Source organism: Hyla sarda, chromosome 5, assembly GCF_029499605.1.
Source record: "Hyla sarda isolate aHylSar1 chromosome 5, aHylSar1.hap1, whole genome shotgun sequence".
Taxonomy (NCBI): Eukaryota; Metazoa; Chordata; class Amphibia; order Anura; family Hylidae; genus Hyla; species Hyla sarda.
Window position 1 is genome coordinate 22253063 of NC_079193.1, and position 25044 is coordinate 22278106.

At 45.2% G+C, this 25044-nt stretch overlaps 1 protein-coding gene across 6 annotated transcripts in view; it reads left to right on the plus strand.

The window, feature by feature from the left end:
* Positions 1-25044, plus strand: part of SGCE (sarcoglycan epsilon) — a 117308-nt gene that overhangs the window by 51617 nt on the left and 40647 nt on the right. For 5 of the 6 annotated variants that reach the window (XM_056518994.1, XM_056518995.1, XM_056518990.1 and 2 more), the window contains 4 exons: positions 9517-9639; positions 11063-11220; positions 16853-16925; positions 23571-23769. In XM_056518994.1, coding sequence (XP_056374969.1) covers positions 11104-11220; positions 16853-16925; positions 23571-23769 — 389 coding nt within the window. In that variant the 5' untranslated portion in view covers positions 9517-9639; positions 11063-11103. The remainder of the gene's footprint in view (positions 1-9516; positions 9640-11062; positions 11221-16852; positions 16926-23570; positions 23770-25044) is intronic. The other variant, XM_056518991.1, reaches the window with a different exon arrangement.

Sequence of the window (25044 nt, forward strand, 5' to 3'; positions counted from 1 at the left end):
TCCTACTCTTATGGTAGTCATACACATAGGAAAGCAGTCAGCTTGTACACTACCCCTTCTGATCCCCAATAGACGTGATGATCCCCAATAGACGTGAATGCTCAATACTCATTTATTTATTCAGAATAGCGAAGGAGGTAAACTGCTGTCAGACTTCTCTTGCTTCGACTTATATCTCCAAAAACAAAAGTTGAAATCCAACATGCCTGATCCTTCTCTTTCATAACTTCTTCTGTCAGAGATGAGTTTGAAGGCCCCATATACAATAGATGGTTGACAGTGCCACCACAATTGGTGGGTTTGGCTGACACAAGGCTAATGTGTTTGGCCACCTTTTGTCCCCAAAGATTTTTTGGGAAATCCCTTTGAAGTAAGATAGAATGCGATCCTTCAAAAAACATCTTGTCACGATGCCGGCTGGCAGGTAGTGGATCCTCTGTGCCAGAGAGGGATTGGCGTGGACCGTGCTAGAGGATCGGTTCTAAGTCACTACTGGTTTTCACCAGAGCCCGCCGCAAAGCGGGATGGTCTTGCTGCGGCGGTAGTGACCAGGTCGTATCCCCTAGCAACGGCTCAACCTCTCTGGCTGCTGAAGATAGGCGCGGTACAAGGGAGTAGGCAGAAGCAAGGTCGGACGTAGCAGAAGGTCGGGGCAGGCAGCAAGGATCGTAGTCAGGGGCAACGGCAGAAGGTCTGGAATCACAGGCAAGGAACACACAAGGAACGCTTTCACTGGCACTAGGGCAACAAGATCCGGCGAGGGAGTGAAGGGGAAGTGAGGTGATATAGGGAAGTGCACAGGTGTAAACACTAATTGGAACCACTGCACCAATCAGCGGTGCAGTGGCCCCTTAAATCGCAAAGACCCGGCGCGCGCGCGCCCTAGGGAGCGGGGCCGCGCGCGCCGGGACAGAACTGACGGGGAGCGAGTAAGGTACGGGAGCCGGGGTGCGCATCGCGAGCGGGCGCTACCCGCATCGCGAATCGCATCCCGGCCGGAGGTGGTAACGCAGCGCCCCGGGTCCGTGGAACCGACCGGGGCGCTGCAGTGAGGGAAGTGTAGCGAGCGCTCCGGGGAGGAGCGGGGACCCGGAGCGCTCGGCGTAACAGTACCCCCCCCCTTGGGTCTCCCCCTCTTCTTGGGGCCTGAGAACCTGAGGATCAGACTTTTGTCCAGGATATTGTCCTCAGGTTCCCAGGACCTCTCTTCTGGACCACAACCCTCCCAATCCACTAAAAAAAAAGTTCTTCCCCTGACCTTTTTAGAGGCCAAAATCTCTTTGACAGAGAAGATGTCCGAGGAGCCGGAAACAGGAGTGGGAGGAACAGATTTAGGAGAAAAACGGTTGAGGATGAGAGGTTTAAGAAGAGAGACGTGAAAGGCATTAGGGATACGAAGAGAAGGAGGAAGAAGAAGTTTGTAAGAGACAGGATTAATTTGACACAAAACTTTAAAAGGACCAAGATAGCGTGGTCCCAACTTATAGCTCGGGACACGGAAACGGACATATTTAGCGGAGAGCCATACCTTGTCTCCAGGGGAAAAAATGGGAGGAGCTCTTCTTTTCTTATCTGCGAATCTCTTCATGCGAGAAGAAGCCTGTAAGAGAGAATTTTGGGTCTCTTTCCATATGGTGGAAAGATCACGAGAAATTTCATCCACAGCGGGCAGACCAGAGGGCAAGGGGGTAGGGAGGGGGGGAAGAGGGTGACGGCCGTACACCACGAAAAACGGAGATTTGGAGGAAGATTCAGAGATTCTGAAATTATACGAGAATTCGGCCCAAGGTAGAAGATCTGCCCAGTCATCCTGGCGGGAGGAAACAAAATGTCGTAAATAGTCACCCAAGATCTGGTTAATTCTCTCTACTTGTCCATTGGATTGAGGATGGTATGCAGAAGAAAAATTTAATTTAATCTTGAGTTGTTTACAGAGAGCCCTCCAGAATTTAGACACAAATTGGACGCCTCTATCCGAGACGATCTGTGTAGGCAACCCGTGAAGACGAAAAATGTGTACAAAAAATTGTTTAGCCAACTGAGGCGCTGAAGGAAGACCAGGAAGAGGGATGAAATGTGCCATTTTGGAGAATCGATCAACGACCACCCAAATAACAGTGTTGCCATGGGATGGGGGTAAGTCAGTAATAAAATCCATACCAATCAGAGACCAAGGTTGTTCGGGGACAGGTAGAGGATGAAGAAAACCAGCGGGCTTCTGGCGAGGAGTCTTATCCCGGGCACAGATAGTGCAGGCTCGCACAAAGTCCACCACATCAGTCTCTAGAGTCGGCCACCAATAGAAGCGAGAGATGAGTTGCACAGATTTCTTGATGCCCGCATGACCTGCGAGATGGGAGGAGTGGCCCCATTTGAGGATCCCAAGGCGTTGGCGTGGAGAAACAAAGGTCTTTCCTGGAGGAGTTTGCCTGATGGAGGCTGGAGAAGTGGAAATCAGGCAGTCAGGAGGAATGATGTGTTGAGGAGAGAGTTCAATTTCAGAGGCATCTGAGGAACGAGAGAGAGCATCGGCCCTAATGTTTTTATCAGCAGGCCGAAAGTGAATTTCAAAATTAAATCGGGCAAAGAACAGAGACCACCTGGCCTGACGAGGATTCAGCCGTTGGGCAGACTGGAGGTAGGAGAGGTTCTTGTGATCGGTGTAAATAATAACTGGAAATCTTGATCCCTCCAGCAGATGCCTCCATTCCTCAAGTGCTAATTTAATGGCTAGAAGCTCTCGATCCCCGATGGAGTAGTTCCTCTCCGCCGGAGAGAAGGTCCTGGAAAAAAAACCACAAGTAACAGCATGCCCGGAAGAGTTTTTTTGTAGAAGGACAGCTCCAGCTCCCACTGAGGAGGCATCAACCTCCAATAGGAAGGGTTTAGATGGGTCAGGTCTGGAGAGCACGGGAGCCGAAGAAAAGGCAGACTTGAGTCGTTTAAAGGCGTCTTCCGCTTGAGGAGGCCAAGACTTGGGATCGGCATTTTTTTTTGTTAAAGCCACAATAGGAGCCACAATGGTAGAAAAATGTGGAATAAATTGCCTGTAATAATTGGCGAACCCCAAAAAACGTTGGATGGCACGGAGTCCGGAGGGGCGTGGCCAATCTAAGACGGCAGAGAGTTTATCTGGGTCCATTTGTAGTCCCTGGCCAGAGACCAAGTATCCTAGAAAAGGAAGAGATTGGCATTCAAACAGACATTTCTCTATTTTGGCATAGAGTTGATTATCACGAAGTCTCTGAAGAACCATACGGACATGCTGGCGGTGTTCTTCAAGATTGGCAGAAAAAATCAGGATATCGTCTAGATATACAACAACACAGGAGTATAGTAGATCACGAAAAATTTCATTAACAAAGTCTTGGAAGACGGCAGGGGCGTTGCATAGACCAAAGGGCATGACCAGATACTCAAAGTGTCCATCTCTGGTGTTAAATGCCGTTTTCCATTCATCCCCCTCTCTGATGCGGATGAGATTATAAGCACCTCTTAAGTCCAGTTTGGTAAAAATATGGGCACCTTGGAGACGATCAAAGAGTTCAGAGATGAGGGGTAGGGGGTAGCGGTTCTTAACCGTGATTTTATTAAGACCGCGGTAGTCAATGCAAGGACGTAGAGAGCCATCTTTTTTGGACACAAAGAAAAATCCGGCTCCGGCAGGAGAGGAGGATTTACGGATAAAGCCCTTTTTTAAATTTTCTTGGACGTATTCAGACATGGCAAGAGTCTCTGGGACGGACAGAGGATAGATTCTGCCCCGGGGTGGAGTAGTGCCCGGGAGGAGGTCAATGGGACAATCATAAGGCCTGTGAGGAGGTAGAGTCTCAGCTTGTTTTTTGCAAAAAACGTCCGCAAAGTCCATATAGGCCTTAGGGAGACCGGTTACATGAGGAAGCACAGGGACACGGCAAGGTTTACTGGGAACCGGTTTTAAGCAGTCCTTGGAACAAGAGGGCCCCCAACTCTTGATCTCCCCAGTGGACCAATCCAGGATTGGGGAATGGAGTTGAAGCCAGGGAAGTCCAAGAAGGATTTCAGAAGTGCAATTGGGGAGGACCAACAGTTCAATCCTCTCGTGATGAGATCCGATGCACATTAGAAGGGGCTCCGTGCGGAAACGTATAGTACAGTCCAATCTTTCATTGTTTACACAATTGATGTAGAGGGGTCTGGCGAGACTGGTCACCGGGATGTTGAACCTGTTGACGAGAGAGGCTAAGATGAAATTTCCTGCAGATCCAGAGTCCAAGAAGGCCACAGCAGAGAAGGAGAAGGCAGAGGCAGACATCCGCACAGGCACAGTAAGACGTGGAGAAGCAGAGTAGACATCGAGGACTGTCTCACCCTTGTGCGGAGTCAGCGGACGTCTTTCCAGGCGGGGAGGACGGATAGGACAATCCTTCAGGAAGTGTTCGGTACTAGCACAGTACAGGCAGAGATTCTCCATGCGGCGTCGTGTCCTCTCTTGGGGTGTCAGGCGAGACCGGTCGACCTGCATAGCCTCCACGGCGGGAGGCACAGGAACAGATTGCAGGGGACCAGAGGAGAGAGGAGCCGGGGAGAAGAAACGCCTCGTGCGAACAGAGTCCATATCCTGGCGGAGCTCCTGACGCCGTTCGGAAAAACGCATGTCAATGCGAGTGGCAAGATGGATGAGTTCATGTAGGTTAGCAGGGATTTCTCGTGCGGCCAGAACATCTTTAATGTTGCTGGATAGGCCTTTTTTAAAGGTCGCGCAGAGTGCCTCATTATTCCAGGATAATTCTGAAGCAAGGGTACGGAACTGTACGGCATACTCGCCAACGGAAGAATTACCCTGGACCAGGTTCAACAGGGCAGTCTCAGCAGAAGAGGCTCGGGCAGGTTCCTCAAAGACACTTCGAATTTCCGAGAAGAAGGAGTGTACAGAGGCAGTGACGGGGTCATTGCGGTCCCAGAGCGGTGTGGCCCAAGCCAGGGCTTTTCCAGACAGCAGGCTGACTACGAAAGCCACCTTAGACCTTTCAGTGGGGAACTGGTCCGACATCATCTCCAAGTGTAATGAACATTGGGAAAGAAAGCCACGGCAAAACTTAGAGTCCCCATCAAATTTATCCGGCAAGGATAGTCGTATTCCAGAAGCGGCCACTCGCTGCGGAGGAGGTACAGGAGCTGGCGGAGGAGATGATTGCTGGAGCTGTGGTAGTAACTGTTGTAGCATAACAGTCAGTTGAGACAGCTGTTGGCCTTGTTGCGCAATCTGTTGTGACTGCTGGGCGACCACCGTGGTGAGGTCAGCGACAACTGGCAGAGGAACTTCAGCGGGATCCATGGCCGGATCTACTGTCACGATGCCGGCTGGCAGGTAGTGGATCCTCTGTGCCAGAGAGGGATTGGCGTGGACCGTGCTAGAGGATCGGTTCTAAGTCACTACTGGTTTTCACCAGAGCCCGCCGCAAAGCGGGATGGTCTTGCTGCGGCGGTAGTGACCAGGTCGTATCCCCTAGCAACGGCTCAACCTCTCTGGCTGCTGAAGATAGGCGCGGTACAAGGGAGTAGGCAGAAGCAAGGTCGGACGTAGCAGAAGGTCGGGGCAGGCAGCAAGGATCGTAGTCAGGGGCAACGGCAGAAGGTCTGGAATCACAGGCAAGGAACACACAAGGAACGCTTTCACTGGCACTAGGGCAACAAGATCCGGCGAGGGAGTGAAGGGGAAGTGAGGTGATATAGGGAAGTGCACAGGTGTAAACACTAATTGGAACCACTGCACCAATCAGCGGTGCAGTGGCCCCTTAAATCGCAAAGACCCGGCGCGCGCGCGCCCTAGGGAGCGGGGCCGCGCGCGCCGGGACAGAACTGACGGGGAGCGAGTAAGGTACGGGAGCCGGGGTGCGCATCGCGAGCGGGCGCTACCCGCATCGCGAATCGCATCCCGGCCGGAGGTGGTAACGCAGCGCCCCGGGTCCGTGGAACCGACCGGGGCGCTGCAGTGAGGGAAGTGTAGCGAGCGCTCCGGGGAGGAGCGGGGACCCGGAGCGCTCGGCGTAACACATCTAATGTGTACGGACAACTTTAGCTCTACAAATGCAGGTTATGAGTCCTTAAGATGGAGGCTGCTGGACCCGGCTTAGCCCATGACAGTGGTCATTGTGTTCCTGTAGGATCGCAGCCACATGGGTGACCTTTACCATTTAAAAACAAGCAGAAGAACTGAATTAAGATGGAACTTTCTGTAAAGAGAAAGAACAATGGGACCTTTGTGCTCCTGTCTTTGAGATAAAGAGCATTTCTTAGGACATGTGAAAAATATAATATCATAATGGAACAGAACATCATAAGAAAGACTGGAGTTTCAAGTCCTGATATCAAGAGACCTTATAATGAAATGTAGCTAAACTACAACCCCCGGCATGCCCGGACAGTCTTTGGTTTAACTTTCTAGTCTCTTTGCTCAGCCACAAGATAAGGGGTATAAGTTACTCACAGTCCCACTAGGCAATTCTACTCTAAAGGGACAAAGGCTGCTTCACCGATTGGCAAAATAATACTATAGTTGCTCAACTTTTCTACAGTTCCCAACTGCAGGGTGACAGGTGACAATTGCAGCTTCTTAAGCCATTCTAATTTAACCAGGCCTGGCCAGAAGTCAATTAGGTCCTATGTGCAATAAAGTCAAGAAGAAGATTAGGAGAGAAAGCGTTAACATTTAAGCTCTTGGTGTTGGAGTTGTTTGGAATCCACATAGAGCTACACTGCAACTCTGCCAGCAGAATAGTGATTTCAGTTCTGGTTGTATAACATAGGATGTAACTCAGGATCAGTAATGTAATGTATGTACACAGTGACCTCACCAGCAGAATAGTGAGTACAGCTCTGGAGTATTATACAGGATATAACTCAGGATCAGTACAGGATAAGTAATGTAATGTATGTACACAGTGATTCCTCCAGCAGAATAGTGAGTACAGCTCTGGAGTATAATACTGGATATAACTCAGGATCAATACAGGATAAGTAATGTTATGTACACAGTGACCCCACCAGCAGAATAGTGAGTACAGCTCTGGAGTATAATACAGGATATAACTTCGGATCAGTACAGGATAAGTAATGTAATGTATGTACACAGTGACCCCACCAGCAGAATAGGGAGTACAGCTCTGGAGTATAATACAGGATATAACTCAGGATCAGTACAGGATAAGTAATGTAATGTATGTACACAGTGACCCCACCAGCAGAATAGGGAGTACAGCTCTGGGGTATAATACAGGATATAACTCAGGATCAGTACAGGATAAGTAATGTAATGTATGTACACAGTGACTCCACCAGCAGAATAGTGAGTACAGCTCTGGAGTATAATACAGGATATAACTCAGGATCAGTACAGGATAAGTAATGTAATGTATGTACACAGTGATCTCACCAGCAGAATAGTGAGTACAGCTCTGGAGTATAATAAAGGATATAACTCAGGATCAGTACATGATGTTGTAGAAAATCTAGACTTGTAATAATTCGGGCTCAGTGGTGTCTGCCAGGATAGCGAATTCGCAATAGTTGATTAAACACAGACAGACAGTCAGTGATCCAGCAACTGATTCCTTCCTCCAGTATAGCAAAGAATCTCCTGGGGAGGTCAGTGTTCAGTTTATTTATGTACACAACAAAGAGGGAGGGGTTACAGTAGCCACTCCCACATATACAGTATCAGGTGTCACACCTACAGCCACTGTCTCAAAGGCACTCCCACAGTGGACACAGACAAGTTACAATATGGTTACAACATTGTGCACTGAGGCCTGCACGTCACTGACCACCAACACATCTGCAGCTGTGCCAATAGCCAATAGCAACAAACCACACTGCACAACATTACACTCACCATGAAGGCAATGTGACAAACAAGAAAATATTTCCACGACAATGATAAGTAATGTAATGTATGTACACAGTGACCCCACCAGCAGAATAGTGAGTACAGCTCTGGAGTATAATACAGGATATAACTCAGGATCAGTACAGGATATGTAATGTAATGTATGTACACAGTGACCCCACCAGCAGAAAAGTGAGTACAGCTCTGGAGTATAATACAGGATATAACTCAGGATCAGTGCAGGATAAGTAATGTAATGTATGTACACAGTGACCTCACCAGCAGAATAGTGAGTACAGCTCTGGAGTATAATACAGAATATAACTCAGGATCAGTACAGGATAAGTAATGTAATGTATGCACACTGTGACCCCACCAGCAGAATAGTGAGTACAGCTCTGGAATATAATACAGGATATAACTCCGGATCAGTACAGGATAAGTAATGCAATGTATGTACACAGTGACCTCACCAGCAGAATAGTGAGTACAGCTCTGGAGTATAATACAGGACATAACTCAGGATCAGTACAGGTTAAGTAATGTAATATATGTACAGTGACCCCACCAGCAGAATAGTGAGTACAGCTCTGGAGTATAATGCAGGACATAACTAAGGATCAGTACAGGATAAGTATATGAAATGTTTTTACACTAAATCTGTATCCGTTTGCTAAATCTAGTGCATTCTTAGGCTGCATGCACATCTCGTTTTTCACACACTGGCGCCGAATCCGGCTGGGGGAGGGGCAAACGGGGAGCTCCCGTAACCCAGCCGGATCAGCTCGTGATTCCATTTACTTTAATGAGCCGACCGGAGTCAAACGGTGACTCGGGTCGGCTTAGTTTTGACCTGTATGCGGTTTCCTGACCGGACCTAAAACCGTAGTATTCTACGGTTTTAGGTCCGGTCCAAAACCGCATATGGGTCAAAACTAAGCCGACCTGAGTCACCGTTTGACTCCGGTCGGCTCATTAAAGTAAATGGAGTCACGGGCTGATCCGGCTGGGGTACGGGAGCGCCCGGTTTGCCCCTCCCCCAGCCAGATCCGGCACCCGTGTATGAAAAACGAGATGTGCATGCAGCCTTAGACTGTGTAACCTGAGTTTATACTCAATACAGTTTTATTTATTTCCCTTATTGTATTGAGACCATAACTCTATGGAAAATTAATAGATAGCAAAAATATCAACATATAACACAATAGTTCATATCCATTTTATATTCCAGTGCGAAAATTATCATGCATAGAAGAGATAGGGCTGTTGTAACAAAAAACACACACACACACACACCAAAAAAAACAACTATGTGTATAAGTCCCCATGATCATGATAAACCTTTCTCTCCCTTTTTTTTTATAAAGCTTAAGGTTGTGATCGGTTATTGTTCTAACATAAGCAACAAAAGAAGACGTCCAGTTGGTTAATTTATAGCAGTAGGGTTGCTACTAAAATCGTCTCATATGTCTCAATGTCTTTATGAGGTTTATAAATAACAGAAAGATTCCCCTGTAACAGTATCTCACGTTCTGGATAATATCTACCTTGTTACCATTTTAACTCCTCCAATGTGTCGTCAATGTATCACCCTCTAATAAAATTTAGCAAGCCTGTAAATCTGACCTCATTGCATCTTCTGCTTCCAGTAGTCACCATCCTGTCCAGAGTACACTCAGATCGGAACGTCTATCCTTCTTCTGGGGTCCTGTTTGTTCACGTTTTGGAAAGAGAGTACTACAAGGGAGAATTCCCCCCTTATCCTAAACCAGGTATGGAAACATTTGGCAAAAAGGAAACAGCTTGGCCGGAAATATTTCAAGTGACACCTAAGGTATATAAAATGTAAAGGTCCGGTCAGACTTGAACTGGTTCTGGCGGAAAGGTTATGTTTTTTGGTATTTGGCTAAAACATCATTAATTGCTGTGAAGGCCCCCAGCCAATCACATTTTGTATTAGCCTCTATGTCTGGTCAGGTAGATATAAATTCCCAGCCAGATTGTCATTCCTTGCTTGTGCTTGAATCTGTCTGCACTAGCTATTATACTGCTCCAAGTTTGATCTTTTCTGTGTGTGCAGGCCTCGACCTGTGACAAGTTTATTCTTTGCTTAGTGATTTGGTACCTTTGCTACTATCTTGGTTGGCACTTGGCTTGTTAGACTACTCTCTATCAGTTTGTCTATTTATCCCCTGTGTTTTGTTCCTTGTACTTGCCTGTTAACCCTTTGTACCCTACCTGCTTCCCTCTGTACTGTGTTACGTGTGTGTACCTTGTTGTACCTTGTTACGTTGCTGAGAATAGGGACCGCCGTCCAGTTGAGGATTCGTTGTTTAGGACGGATACTCATGTAGACAGGGAAAGTGGCTGTGAGTGAGCTCAGGGCTGTGACAGAGATGCACAGGTCCCATGTCAGCACCAGGCAATCCACAATATGGGTAAGAATACCCTACACTGGGTAAACTAATTGTGGGTAGACATGCACACTATGACCCAGGGACCTACATAGTGTACACCTGAAGCCACCAATAGCACTTGCTTGATTATATGCAAATAATATTCATTTGTTTATGTTAAAATGTAAAAAAATATTGAAAATAGGGGGTTGTCTAGCTTATAAACCCCATTCTCCAGCTATTAGGACATTTGTGGGGGTTTCTATCTCTGAAGTGATAGCTTTCTTCGCAAATCAACGGCCACTGCGATGTCCTGCCTCTGCTGATGATTGGTGGAGCGGACCATCAGTCCTGAGACGAGTTTGCCTCAGAAGTCGGGGGCCAGATGGCTAAGAGGTTAGAGGTGCTCCCGCTTTGGAGATTGTGGGGGTTCCCAGAGGTTAGACCCCCCCAGTGATCAGATACTTATCCCCTATCATGTGGATAGGGGATATGTTTGTGTGACCAGAGAACCCCTTTAAACAGTAGTTAAAGGGGTATTCCCATCATAGATATTCCTGATGTGTCATAAACATCTAACAGATGTAGATCCCGCCTGTGGAACTTACATTTACTCCTGGGATAGGACCTGATCACACCTGATGAAACAAAGAAACAAGAGAGAGCTGTCCACCAATGTACAAATCAAGCCCCCCCCCCCCCCCCCCCCATTTACCTTGCATAGCATTAGACAAGCTACGGCTCTAGGCAAGCCAAGACCTTTTTCAATCCACTTATTTATTTTTTCCCTCCCATCTAGGTGAACTAAGCAATGATCCGATCACATTTAATACAAATCTAATGGGTTATCCAGATCGGCCAGGATGGCTGCGGTATATTCAGAGGACACCTTACAGTGACGGGGTGCTCTATGGGTCTCCGACATTTGAGAGTGTGGGAAAGCAGACGATTATAGAGGTACAAGGTCAATTTTTTTTACTGTTACTGTTTCATACGTCTCTTCCATGACTATATATCATTTTTTCAACCAATTTACAATTAGGCTGCGATTGGGAAACATTGGGCAGCCATCTTTATAGTGGTATCTCCTATCGTAAATTTGGTTTGTGTCATTTCTATTGACTTTAGTGAAAGTCGTGCACAAGGCATAGCCACATGAGCTAGACTGTTTTCATGACTCCTGAATTTAGGAGAGACTAAAACAACAAGGTAAATGAATCTAACCATTGTATTAAATGATCTGGTGAACTGTAAATTAAGTGGATAGATTTGTTCATCTCTAATTATTAGGGATTCTCTGTATTCGAAAATCCATTTTCAAAAAGCCTTCAAATGGTTGAACGTCGTTTCAGACAAATTCTTTCAATGGGGATGTGACGTCATGACCACACCCCTCGTGATGTCACACCACGCACCCTCAATGCAAGTCTATGGGAGGGGGCGTAGCGTCCGCCACGCCCCCTCCCATAGACTTGCATTAAGGGGGCGTTGCGTGACAGCACAAGGGGCGTGGCCGTGACTTCACCAGCCCCGCAGCCCATTCCAAGCATTCAGAACAAAATGTTCCAAACGCTGGGGCAGCGGAGTACCCCTTTAAGTAACATAGTATACTGTTACGACTTACTGTTACCTGCAAAATACAGTACCATGATGAGCGAAGAGAAGGATGTACAAAATGATTTCACCATATATGTAGATTCTAACGAGGATTTGTTACAATGGAGACTTCCTTTTACATTTTCCTTTCCATTTCCCTGCTGCCATCTCTGAAACGAAGCCGATGTTCGCAGGTTCTCTGCCGCCCCGCATGATATTATGTCCATAAGTGCTAAGCGGTAACTAGGAATTATGTCCCGTAATAACATATTATTTCTCCTTCCGCTCTGCCGGTTCTGTTCTTGGCATTGTCTAAGAGCCATAGTCTTAATCTACGACTTGTAAGAAGGAAAGCGGGCCGCACGTAGCTTCATTGAATGACTCCTGTAGATGTGAACGATGAGCGACTGATGTTAAACGCTCGGATGGAATTGAATTAATGAGGGTGGATGTATAGCCGGAGCGCAGCAGAGCGCAGCGCATCACACGCGGCCACTTCTCAATATTTTATTATCCACTTTGTTCTCGGGTTTGCTGGGCAACATTGGTTTCCTTAAAGGGGTACTCCGGTGAATTATAATTTTTTTAAATCAACTGGTGCCAAAACGTTAAACAGATTTAAAAATCTTAATCCTTCAGCTGCTGTATGCTCCACAGGAAGTTCTTTTCTTTTTAAATTTATTTCCAGTCTGACCACAGTGCTCTCTGCTGACACCTCTGTCCGTGTCAGGAATTGTCCAGAACAGGAGCAAATCACTATAGCAAACCTCTCCTGCTCTGGACAGTTCCTGACACGGACAGGGGTGTCAGCAGAGAGCACTGTGGTCAGACAGAAAAGAACTACACAACTTCCTTTGAAGCATACAGCAGCTGAAAGGATTCAAATTTTTAAATAGAAGACATTTACAAATCTGTATAACTTTCCGGCACCAGTTGATTTGGAAACATATTTTTTTTCCCCACCGGAGTACCACGTTAACTTCTTTCTCTAAGCCCAATGAGCAGCAATCCCATCTGTGCCCCCATACTCACCTCTCCATGTTCCCCTACAGTCATCTAGAGCAGTGTTCACCAACCTCGTCCTCATAGTCCACCAAACTTCCAGTTACCATATTGGAATAGAGTCCGGGACTGTTGGTGGACCATGAGAACTGGGTTGGGGACCTTGGGTCTAGAGATTCAGGATTGGCTTCTTATGGCCAGGTCTGACGCCTGAGGAAGAATCCATCAGAGGAAGCACAAAATGGTGACCATACCTCATCAGTCATATCCAATCCCTATGAGAATGGCTATGCATAGAAGTGTTCATATTAGTACCCTAATAATAATCCACTAGTGATCATCATACATTAAAGGGGTATTCTGGTGATAAACTATTTTTTTTCATATCAATTGGTTCCACAAAGTTAAACAGATTTGTAAATTATATAGGAAGAAATTGGGGTTCAGGGTCGTGAATATTGGAATAAAGATAGTTTATTAGAATAAATATAAAATGTGACTCACAGGGCCCGTGTGGGTCAGCAGGGACACAAGATGGCATACAATAAACTATAATTACCGTATAATGAATAAAATGGCAAAATAAATACCAATAATGGTAATAATAGTCCTTTTTCTTAAAATACTATAATGATGGTAAAAAGAGGAATAATAAAAATGAATAAAAATAAATAAAAAATGTGACCACACACTGGCAATAAGTTCGCCCTGCATGTGGTATTGTACAGTATAGTAAAATGTGTCTCTTATTAAATTCAGCGATGTAGATACAGTGGTCCCTCAACATACGATGGTAATCCGTTCCAAATGGACCATCGTATGTTGAAACCATCGTATGTTGAGGGATCCGTGCAATGTAAAGTATAGGACAGTGGTCTACAACCTGTGGACCTCCAGATGTCGCAAAACTACAACACCCAGCATGCCCGGACAGCCAACGGCTGTCTGGGCATGCTGGGAGTTGTAGTTTTGCAACATCTGGAGGTCCGCAGGTTGTAGACCACTGGTATTGGAGGTTATACTCCCGTGTCCCCGCCGCTCCGGACCGTCACCGCTGCCCTGGATGTCGCCTTCCATCGCTGTTGCCGCGTCCCCGAGGTATCCCCGAAACTCCGGCAAGGCCTCTGCTTCCCCGGCATCCTCGTTCTCTGTCGCCGCCATCACGTCGCTACGCACGCCGCTCCTATTGGATGACGGGACGGCGTGCACAGCGACGTGATGACGACGATGGAGAGCGCCGACGATGCAGGGGATCCTGAAGAGGACGCGCTGGAGCCCCGAGGACAGGTAAGTGATCGTCAGCGGACCACACGGGGCACCGTAAACGGCTATCCGGTGGCAGCTGAAGCAGTCTGCGATGCCGGATAGCCGTTTATGCGATGGCCCCGACATACAAAAGCATCGTATGTTGATGCTGCCTTCAACATGCGATGGCCTCTGAGAGGCCATCGTATGTTAAAATAATCGTATGTCGGGGCCATCGTAGATCGGGGGGGGGTCACTGTACCGGCAGTGTCCTCGTGTCGGGATGGCGCACACTGTCATGGGCTGATTGACAAGTTCAGTGATGCCGGTGAGTTAGGCGAATATAGTCCAATATTGTGCTGTATCCTATTACAGAATTAGTGGTCATACTTGTATTATGGCTGGACGCGTTTCAGGTCCCCCATAGGACCTTTCTTCAGCAGCTTCTATGTCAAGCTGCTGAAGAAAGGTCCTATGGTTATGCATAGGAGCAGGGCCGGTTCTGCCTCTTGATGGGGGCTCCTCTCTGCACACTGCAAGACAGTTAGTAGCCAGCACCACGTCACCCCAGTAGTAAGGTGATTACATGATGAGGAGGTTTGTTACAGTGTGTCACCCCAGTAGTAAGGTGATTACATGATGAGGAGGTTTGTTACAGTGTGACACCCCAGTAGTAAGGAGATTACATGAGGAGGAGGTTTGTTACAGTGTGTCACCCCAGTAGTAAGGTGATTACATGAGGAGGAGGTTTGTTACAGTGTGTCACCCTAGTAAGGTGATTACATGAGGAGGGGGTTTGTTACAGTGTGTCCCCCCAGTAGTAAGATGGAGCATGTAAAAAGGAGGAGCCAATGGGCAGGGTCAAGGGGTGGCAAAATTAGCTTTCGCCTAGGGTGGCAAAAATCCTTGCACCAGCCCTGCCTAGTAGTGTTCATATTAATACCCATAAAATTGTGCACTAGTGACCGTACATTAATACCAGCCATATCTAGGCCCTATTGCAATTAATAGCAGTGTTAATATTAGTACCCTTATAATAGTGCACTAGTGATCATACATTAAAGGGGTATTCCAGGAAAACACTTTTTTTTATATCAACTGGCTCCAGAAAGTTAAGCAGATTTGTAAATTACTTCTATAAAAAAAAATCTTAATCCTTTCAATAATTATCAGCGGCTGAAGTTGAGTTGTTGTTTTCTGTCTGGCAACAGTGCTCTCTGCTGACATCTCTGCTTGTCTCGGGTAGAATAGATTTGCTATGGGGATTTGCTTCTAAACTGGGCGGTTCCCAAGACACGTGTCATCAGAGAGCACTTAGACAGAAAAGAACAACTCAACTTCAGCAGCTCATAAGTACTGAAAGGATTAAGATTTTTTAATAGAAGTAATTTACAAATCTGTTTAACTTTTTGGAGCCAGTCGATATATATATATATATATATATATATATATATAAAAAGTTTTTTCCTGGATAACCCCTTTAATTCCAGCTATATATAAGCCCTATGAGAATTGCTATGCGTAGTAGTGTTTATATTAGTACCCTTATAATAGTGCACTAGTGACCATACATTAGTACTAACCCTATCTGTCTGATGGATGATAGTGCAGCTATTAGTACCTATATAATAGTGCTATATATGTGATATTGCTATGAATCCTATACATTGGCGACTATTCCGTCTCTCTCGTATGCTCGCTGACGTTCCCTCTCGCTGTCATACGTGTTCTGTGCGGAAGAACAAAATATTCTAATTAAAATCTTGACCTACTTCAGTTGCCGGGAGATGCTGATTATTTCGCTTGTCTCTCCCTCGGATCCGCGGAATATTGTTGTAGATTGTAATTACCGAGGTTTTTACTTTCATCGAGCCATTGGCAAGGAAAAATAAGAAAAAAAAGGAAAAAAAGCAATCAGGGTCACAGACAAATCCTTTGGATTCTTACATACATAGAAAGTAATTAGTCAACAATAAAAACTACCGCCAAGTAGTGAATACTCCCGTCATACAGTAGCATTACCGAAGTTACTCATTATTGATATAGAATCAGTAAGAAGATTTGTTACCATCTGACCATAGGGCAGTTCAGTAATCAGCTGTAAACTCTAAGGGGCACTTGACAGTAAGTGATCAATTTTCCCTGTAGCACCCCCGCAGGAGAAATCTGGCATTACACAATGCCTATTGAAATGAATAGGCCCTCCAGCTCTGATTGCTTGCTAGGTACAACAAAGCAAGGGATATTAAGCAGTGTTTCCCAACCAGTGTGCCTCCAGCTGTTACAACACTACAACTCCCAGCATGCTGGGAGTTGTAGTTTTGCAACAGCTGGAGGCACACTGGTTGGGAAACACTGCTGGAATGGATAGGTAGAAATTTGGGTAATATATATTTAAAATTAGCTAAAGGGGTAATATAAAACTATATATATATATATATATATATATATATATATATACAGCAACAGAAGAATGCAGCAGCACACTGCCAGCACAAGGATATAGGTGAAACATGAACATGCAGATAAAACATGGAGAGCTATACAGCTATGGTGTAATAGATGCAAATGTGAAACTATGAGATAGTGAGGCACTTAGCTCGCAAATTTGTCTCCGCCGGCGGTCAAATAGCTTGGACCGTCCCACCAAGTGCTGGCTGACTTATTCTTTGTCTATATATATATATATATATATATATCCATGTGGTGTTGCTTATTGCTTTATCGTATTTTTTTTTTTCTACAGATAACCGCCTACAATAGACGAACATTTGAGACCGCGAGACATAACCTTGTCATCAATATCATGTCAGGGGAAGGTAAGTTGGCATTGTAACCATAGTTATTGACTACAATGGCCCTGATTTACTATTGTAAACCCGACATATTTTGTCGGGTTGTACGCCAGAATTTGCGTCAGAATTGGAAAAAAAATAAAAATAAAAAACAGACTAACTCTCAATTTAACTGAGAAAACCCGAAAAAGTGGTGTGGACTTCGGGAAAAGTGGGTGTGGTCTCCTAAAAGGGGCGTGCCCCAGAAATTTTCACACGAAAAAAACACATATTTACTAAGGTTTCCACAGAAAATGTGGTGGATTTTAGTTGAGGAAAACCGGACAGATCAGAACATGTGCATAAAAGCAAAATGTAGGGAAACCTTAGTAAATATCATGGAAAAATAATTGTAGGGAATTAAAACTCACAAAGAAACCTACACAACACTCTTAGTAAATCAGGGACAATGGTTCTTATTTACTAAGAGTGGAGTGTCGGTTTGTGTTTTTGCAAGTCCTTTACTCCTTTTTTCTCTGATGCTATTTACTAATCTGTCGCCCAATTTCCCTTTCTTTCTGTCGTAGGTTTTTTTTCTGTCGCACAAAATGTATTCTGTGCGACAGAAAAAAGTCTCTGCAAATTCTGACTACATTAGTGCTTGTACTAGTACCCCCATCATGGAACAGGGTCTGTTCCATGTTGGGGGTAGTAGTAGAGGGGCTGAGGGATTGATCGCACTGGGTCTCACTTCTGAGACCCGATCCGATCAGATGTTATTAAGCAGGGGAGCGGGCGGCATGTTCCGATCCCCTGCAATGTACAGTAAACTTTCATTTTTAAATTCCCCACCAGGAGCCCTGAATGGCCGGACCGAGGAGCCAATCAGGGCTCCTGGCAGGGTTTTTAATATAGAAGCGCTGTGGTGGGCAAAGATGTATAGAATTGCTGGGGGGGTATATATCTGGCCCCTCCAGCGTTTCTATATATCTTTCCCCCTGCTGCGCTATATCAAACTTAGTGCCCGCTGTGCTTGAATAAATGTACTGCCCCCCCCAGCGCTATTATATATATATATACTGACCCCGCTGCGCATATACTGACCCCCACTGCGCATATTTATATATATATATATATATATATATATATATTGACCCCCCCCCCCCCAGCTGCGCATATTAATATTCATATTTTCTCCCTCCCCTGGCTGCCAATGAATGAAAACTCCATTAGCGGCGGAGTGGAAGGCTGCTGCCCGCTCACGCTGCTAAGAGTTTGTCATTCATAGCGGGCAGCAGCTGCATATCATGCTGTGGGGGTCAGACATATGGATATATGTCTGACCCTCACATAATACATATACAAATGCCGGCTCACCGCTATGAATGACAATGAATATCCATATGTCTGACCCCCACAGCATGATATGCAGCTGCTGCCCGCTATGAATGACAAACTCTTAGCAGCGTGAGCGGGCAGCAGCCTTCCACTCCGCCGCTAATAGAGTTTTCATTCATTGGCAGCCAGGGGAGGGAGAAAATATGAATATTAATATGCGCAGCTGAGGGGGGGGCAGCACATATAAATATGCGCAGCGTGGGTCCCCTGCTTAAAAACATCTGATCGGATCGGGTCTCAGAAGTGAGACCCGGTGCGATCAATCCCTCAGCCCCTCTACTACTACCCCCAACATGGAACAGACCCTGTTCCATGCTGGGGGTAGCAGGATTCACTCCGTTTTGAGAAATTTACCGACAGCTCTGAGCTGTCGGTTTTCTGTGAAGCAAAACTCACAGGTTTTCTTGTGAGTTTTCTTCACACTCGGAGTGTTTTTTCTCTTTTTGTCAGGAACACGCCCCTTTTGTCTGGAAAAACGCTCCTTTTGTTGTTGTTTTTTTTCACTCTGAGTGATTTTGATTTTGTCGGGTTGTGCGCCAGATTCTGGCGCAAATTCTGGCGCAGACAGAATTCTGGTGCAAAACCCGACAAAAAGTGTCGGGATCCTGTTAGTAAATGAGGGCCAATGTGTTAGTGGTTCACACCACGTTTTTACAATACAGTTCCCCTTTACGTTTTCAATTTGAAAACCATATGGAACCGTATTGAAAACCGTATGCCAAAAGATGCATCCGGTTGTGTCCGTTTTGCATCTTGTACGGTCTTGTCTGGTTTTTTTCCCGTATCCAAAACCATATCCTACCACGTTTTTGGTCCGGGTGAAAAACCGTATTGAAACCGTGTACGTTTTTTTAACATGGGAGTCAGTGGGAACCGTAGAGAATCGTATGAGCGTACGGTTGCATTCAGTTTGCACCATACAGTTTTTTACTTTGCACATGCGCAGTGTACACTGAAAGTTTTTTTCTTGGAATTTCAATCAAACAAGTATAACTTTATTCATAATGGAGTGAAAAGATAAAAATGTATCTGTTTTTTTTTATTTTTTATTTTTTTTTAAACAGATGCAAACGGACATAATTTTTCAAACCATATATGGGTTAAAATTAGTACACACGTTTTGATACAGTTTAGTCCACTTTTGAGGAATAGGTGCGAACAATGAGAAGGTCTACAAGTTATTATACTTACATACATTTGCTCTTTGCACTGTGGATGTTTACATGAAGGATACAATGCTTGTGTGTTTAGTTTTGTTAGATTTTGTTTGTCTATACTTGTCACCACATTTCATTTGAAAGAAATTCACTAGGTTCACTTATTTTTTCTTGACAGATGTGACATAATAGACAGAAGACAATATTATGTGACGTTACTGAGATGAGGTTTTGTAGAGCTGAGGCCATGGGAATGATGTTTGTGCCAAAACTTTTGTGTATTTAATAAAAAGTTCCCATCGCATTCATTTAGAAGAATATTAAAATAGCCGAGAACAACAGAACATTGTTCGGATATCAGAGAAATCTTTAGTAAGAAAGGGTTAAGTGACCCATTCACAATTGTCGACCTTTTTCACCACTGGACATTATTAACCCTTCTTGTAAAATGATTTACAGTAAATGTATTGCACGAACATAAAATGTCTTCACGTGACCAGGACAGATTTTTATGGAGTGGAATCAATGAAAAGTTCCACCGAATGACAGCAAGCCGAGATCTTGAGGAGTTGTATACTGAAAAATTGTAAAACATTTAATTATATACAGCACGACCTATGTTTGTTGAAAGCAAACTAGAGACAAGTGTGTTAAACTAGAGACTCGTCCCTCAGCCTTTTCAGAAGCTTCTGTATAGAAGCTGACTCGGAAGTTTGTCACATGACTAGAGATGAGCAAGTTAAAGGTTTTTTTTTTTTTGCTGCTCAGCGTTTGGAACAAATTGTCACGCCCCGTCCCCTCAATGCAAATCTATGGGAGGGATCGTGACGGCAGTTACGCCCCCTCCCATAGACTTGCATTGAGGGTGTGGGGTGTGATGGCATGAGGGGGCGGGGCTATGACATCACGAGCTTCCGGCACCTGCTCCAGCATTCGGAACAGTTTGTTTCAAACGCTGAGCAGTGGAGTACCCCTTTAAGCTCTCACCTTTGGGGTCGCCAAACTTCCCTTCCATGTCCTTAGGATAGAAAAAAAACAGACATTGTATCCAAAACAATTATTTGTGTCCTGGATGAAAGTCAACAGAAACCTATTAGTATTTCGATGATTCGGTCTGTAATGATCGTCAGACTGATCACATAGTGGAAGTTGTTGCATAGCACACCCTGAGAATAATATGCACCTATCAAGTGTTTCGGTATATAGACGACATTCCTATCACCTAATCAACCAGTCTGACACTGCTGCATAGATCCAAGTAGGAGAGTAGACCAAGGGGATGACCAAGGGGATGATGAGCGTTAAGTTGGAGGTTAGCTGGGAGTAGTAGTACTGAGGATATGTCATGTGGCAATCACAGTAATGCTTTTACCCTTAGAGGACGCATATATACCTGTATACCCTGACTGCCTGGTACTTGATGAATCAGGATGTGCATGTACGCCCTGAGTGGCATCGAAACTATAAAAGCTGTGCTCGCTTTATAGACCATGGCAGCTAATGGCAAACATTAGCGATCATGTTGATACCCACCTTTAGGCCTTCAGCATCTGAAGCATTAGGGGGCTTTGTCAGACTCATCGGACCACCTGCAGCGTGATTGTGGGGGTCTGATGAGTTAAGATGGTGGTTGGAGTTCTGTTTACCTGCTTTACCTGTTTTCCTGCTTTAAGGCGGGCTCCTGCTCTAAGGCGGGCTCCTGCTCTAAGGCCGGCTCCTGCTCTAAGGCCGGCTCCTGCTCTAAGGCTGGCTCCTGCTCTAAGACGGGTTCCTGCTCTAAGGCCGGGTCCTGCTCTAAGGCCGGCTCCTGCTCTAAGGCCGGCTCCTGCTCTAAGGCCGGCTCCTGCTCTAAGGCCGGCTCCTGCTCTAAGGCCGGCTCCTGCTCTAAGGCCGGCTCCTGCTCTAAGGCCGGGTCCTGCTCTAAGGCCAGCTCCTGCTCTAAGGCCGGGTCCTGCTCTAAGGCCGGGTCCTGCTCTAAGACTGGCTCCTGCTCTAAGACTGGCTCCTGCTCTAAGGCCGGCTCCTGCTCTAAGGCCGGGTCCTGCTCTAAGGCCGGGTCCTGCTCTAAGACTGGCTCCTGCTCTAAGACCGGCTCCTGCTCTAAGGCCAGCTCCTGCTCTAAGACTGGCTCCTGCTCTAAGACTGGCTCCTGCTCTAAGGCCGGCTCCTGCTCTAAGGCCGGGTCCTGCTCTAAGGCCGGTTCCTGCTCTAAGACTGGCTCCTGCTCTAAGACTGGCTCCTGCTCTAAGGCCGGGTCCTGCTCTAAGGCCGGGTCCTGCTCTAAGACTGGCTCCTGCTCTAAGACTGGCTCCTGCTCTAAGACTGGCTCCTGCTCTAAGGCTGGCTCCTGCTCTAAGGCCAGCTCCTGCTCTAAGACTGGCTCCTGCTCTAAGGCCAGCTCCTGCTCTAAGACTGGCTCCTGCTCTAAGGCCGGCTCCTGCTCTAAGGCCAGCTCCTGCTCTAAGACTGGCTCCTGCTCTAAGGCCAGCTCCTGCTCTAAGACCGGCTCCTGCTCTAAGGCCAGCTCCTGCTCTAAGGTGGGCTCCTGCTCTAAGGCTGGCTCCTCCTCTAAGGCCGGCTCCTGCTCTAAGGCCAGTTCCTGCTCTAAGGCCGGCTCCTGCTCTAAGGCCGGCTCCTGCTCTAAGGTGGGCTCCTGCTCTAAGGCCAGCTCCTGCTCTAAGGTGGGCTGCATTCTAGTAGATCGCCAATTCAATCATATTCAAGTAGATGGCCAATGTGACTGATCAGTGCTATGCCTATGCATCAGATTAGATAGATTGCTTGAAATAGTTCTCAATGAGAACTTTAAAACAAAAGAAAAAAAAGCAAAAGTAATAAAAAGTTTTATGAACGTGAATAAACCCCTCCTCAATAAAAAAATAAATCACCCTTTTTTTCCATTTTAATAAAAAAAAAGTTTACACCAAAGTCTAAAATTGCAGATTTTTGGTCAAATTATGTTTCAGAAAAATTTACTAAAAAAGGGATTATAAGGTCACATATATGCAAAAATCGCACCGATAAAAACTTCGGATCACGGCACAAAAAATGAGCCCTGATATGTGGAAAAATAAGAACGTTATAGAGGACAGAATTGGGAAATAGTAAATATACTAATTTTGTTTAAAAAGTTTGGCTTTTTTTTTTTTGTAAAAGTAATACAACAATAGTAAAGCATGTAAACGTGGGTATGATTTTAATCATAGTGACCCACAGAATAAAGAGAACATGTCAGTTTTACTGTAGAGTGTACAGCGTAAAAACAAAACCATCCAAAAGTGCAATTGGTCGTGCAAAAAACAAACCCTCATATGGCTCTGTGGATGGGAATATAAATGGCTCTTAGAAACGAGTCCGGTACTCCGGTGGAAGACTTTTTTTTTTTTTAATCAACTGGTGCCAGAAAGTTAAACAGATTTGTAAATTACTTCTATTAAAAAATCTTAATCCTTCCAGTACTTATTTGCACCTGTATACTACAAAGGAAATTATTTTCTTTTTGGATTTCCTTTCTGTCTGTCCACAGTGCTCCCTGCTGACACCTTTGTCAGTGTCAGGAACTGTCCAGAGCAGAAGAAAATCCCCATAGAAAGCCTCTCCTGCTCCGGACAGTTCCTAAAATGGACAGCAGAGAGCACTGTGGACAGACAGAAAAGAAATCCAAAAAGGAAATAAATTCCTCTGTAGTATTCAGCAGCTAATAAGTACTGGAAGGATTAATTTTTTTTTCTAGAATTAATTGACAAATCTGTTTAACTTTTTGGCACCAAGTCATTTAAAAAAAAAATTATATTTTCCATGGAGTACCCCTTTAAGGGTAGGGTCACATGTAGCACAACCGCAGCGGGTTTCCTACGTGTGCCCCTACCCTTAAGGGGTTAAAATACACGGGAGCAACACAGAGAATCTACCAACTAACAAAAAGGACTTTTGATGCACGCATTAGTAAGTGCTCTCTTTATCTACTGGACTGGACAGGTAATTGTAGTATACACTTTTTGTCCCCTTATCTTACATGTAAATGGTAAAATAAGATTTATATGTCCTGAGGGACTATAATATGTACAGTACGGTGTCTTATATTGATTTAGTCATTTTTAGTAATTATTTTATTTTTTTTCTATTCTATGAGCAGATTTTCCACTTCCTTACCAAGCTGAGTTCTTTATTAGAAATATGAACGTAGAAGAAATGTTAGCCAGTGAAGTTCTGGGAGATTTTCTCGGAGCCGTGAAAAACATCTGGCAACCGGATCGCCTCAATGCTATTAATATCACGTCAGCACTGGACAGGGGAGGACGGGTACCACTCCCCATCAACGATATGAAAGAAGGGTAAGATGAAATGCTCTGTGCTGTCTTAGTACATTATCTGTTTTTGAAATATGCTTTATGGAAGCCTTCTGACTTTAGAGGAGAGCTGCTTTGACTTAAAGGGGTTATCCAGGTTCACAATATATAGGGGAAAAAAATAGGGGATACTCACCTACCCTGTCCTCCTGCAGCTCCCAGTCTTACGTCATCAGATCCTTCCCTTGTTTATGCCTCTCAGATGCCTCAGCAGGGGTACTTCAGTGGAAAACTTTTTTAATTTTTTATTATCAACTGGTACCAGAGCGTTAAACAGATTAGTAAATTACTTCTAGTAAAAGATCTTAATCCTTCCTATTACTTATTAGCTTATTAATCCTTCCAGTACTTACAGTGAAAATTCTTTTCTTTTTGGCACTCTCTGCTGACATCTCTGTCCATTTTAAGAGCTGTCCAGAGTAGAAGAAAATCCCCATAGAAAACATACGCTGCTCTGGACAGTTCCTAAAATGGACAGAGATGTCAGCAGAGAGCTCTGTGTTCCAAAAAGAAAAGAATTTCCCCTGTAGTATTCAGCAGCTAATAAGTACTGGAAGGATTAAGATTTTTTAATAGAAGTAATTTACAAATCTGTTTAACTTTCTGGCACCAGTTGGGTTAAAAAAAAAAAGTTTTCCACCGGAGTACCCCTTTAACCAATCACTGGCTGAGGCTGAACACTGCTTCAGCCAATAGCGGTGACAAAAGGAAGACTGGACGACATTAGACTGGCAGCTACGGGGAAACAGGGTAGGTCAGTATCACTTCGGGTAAAACTGATTAATAGTATTTATACATATTGCAGGGCCTATAGACGAGGCGCATGAAATAAGGATTTTGTTATGCTCTACCCCCTCAAGCTATACATTAGGCATATCCCGGTGTTGCCCGATGGGTTCAAGGACCTGTGCAAGTACCTGTCATATTACAGAAAACAATAATGCTTCTATTTGTTACTCACTAGGTCATGTAGATGCTTTACATGTCCTTTTTTATCTGACTCGCTTATGTATTTGGCTCACAAATCCCTCTGTTCTGGTGTACACTGCTCAGGAAGGGGCGTGTCCGAGTCAAGCACTGAGCCCGCCCTCACTCACCATGCATTAACTTCCTCCCTGAGTCTGCTGTGCTGGGTCTCTTTATCCAATCACTGCAGGCTGCTCTGTAACCCCCTCCTCTCTGTTTTCATGCTGCATTCTGATAGGACAGGAGTGAGCATAGAGGATTGCTAGTCCCGCCCTCACTTACTGGACTTTGTCT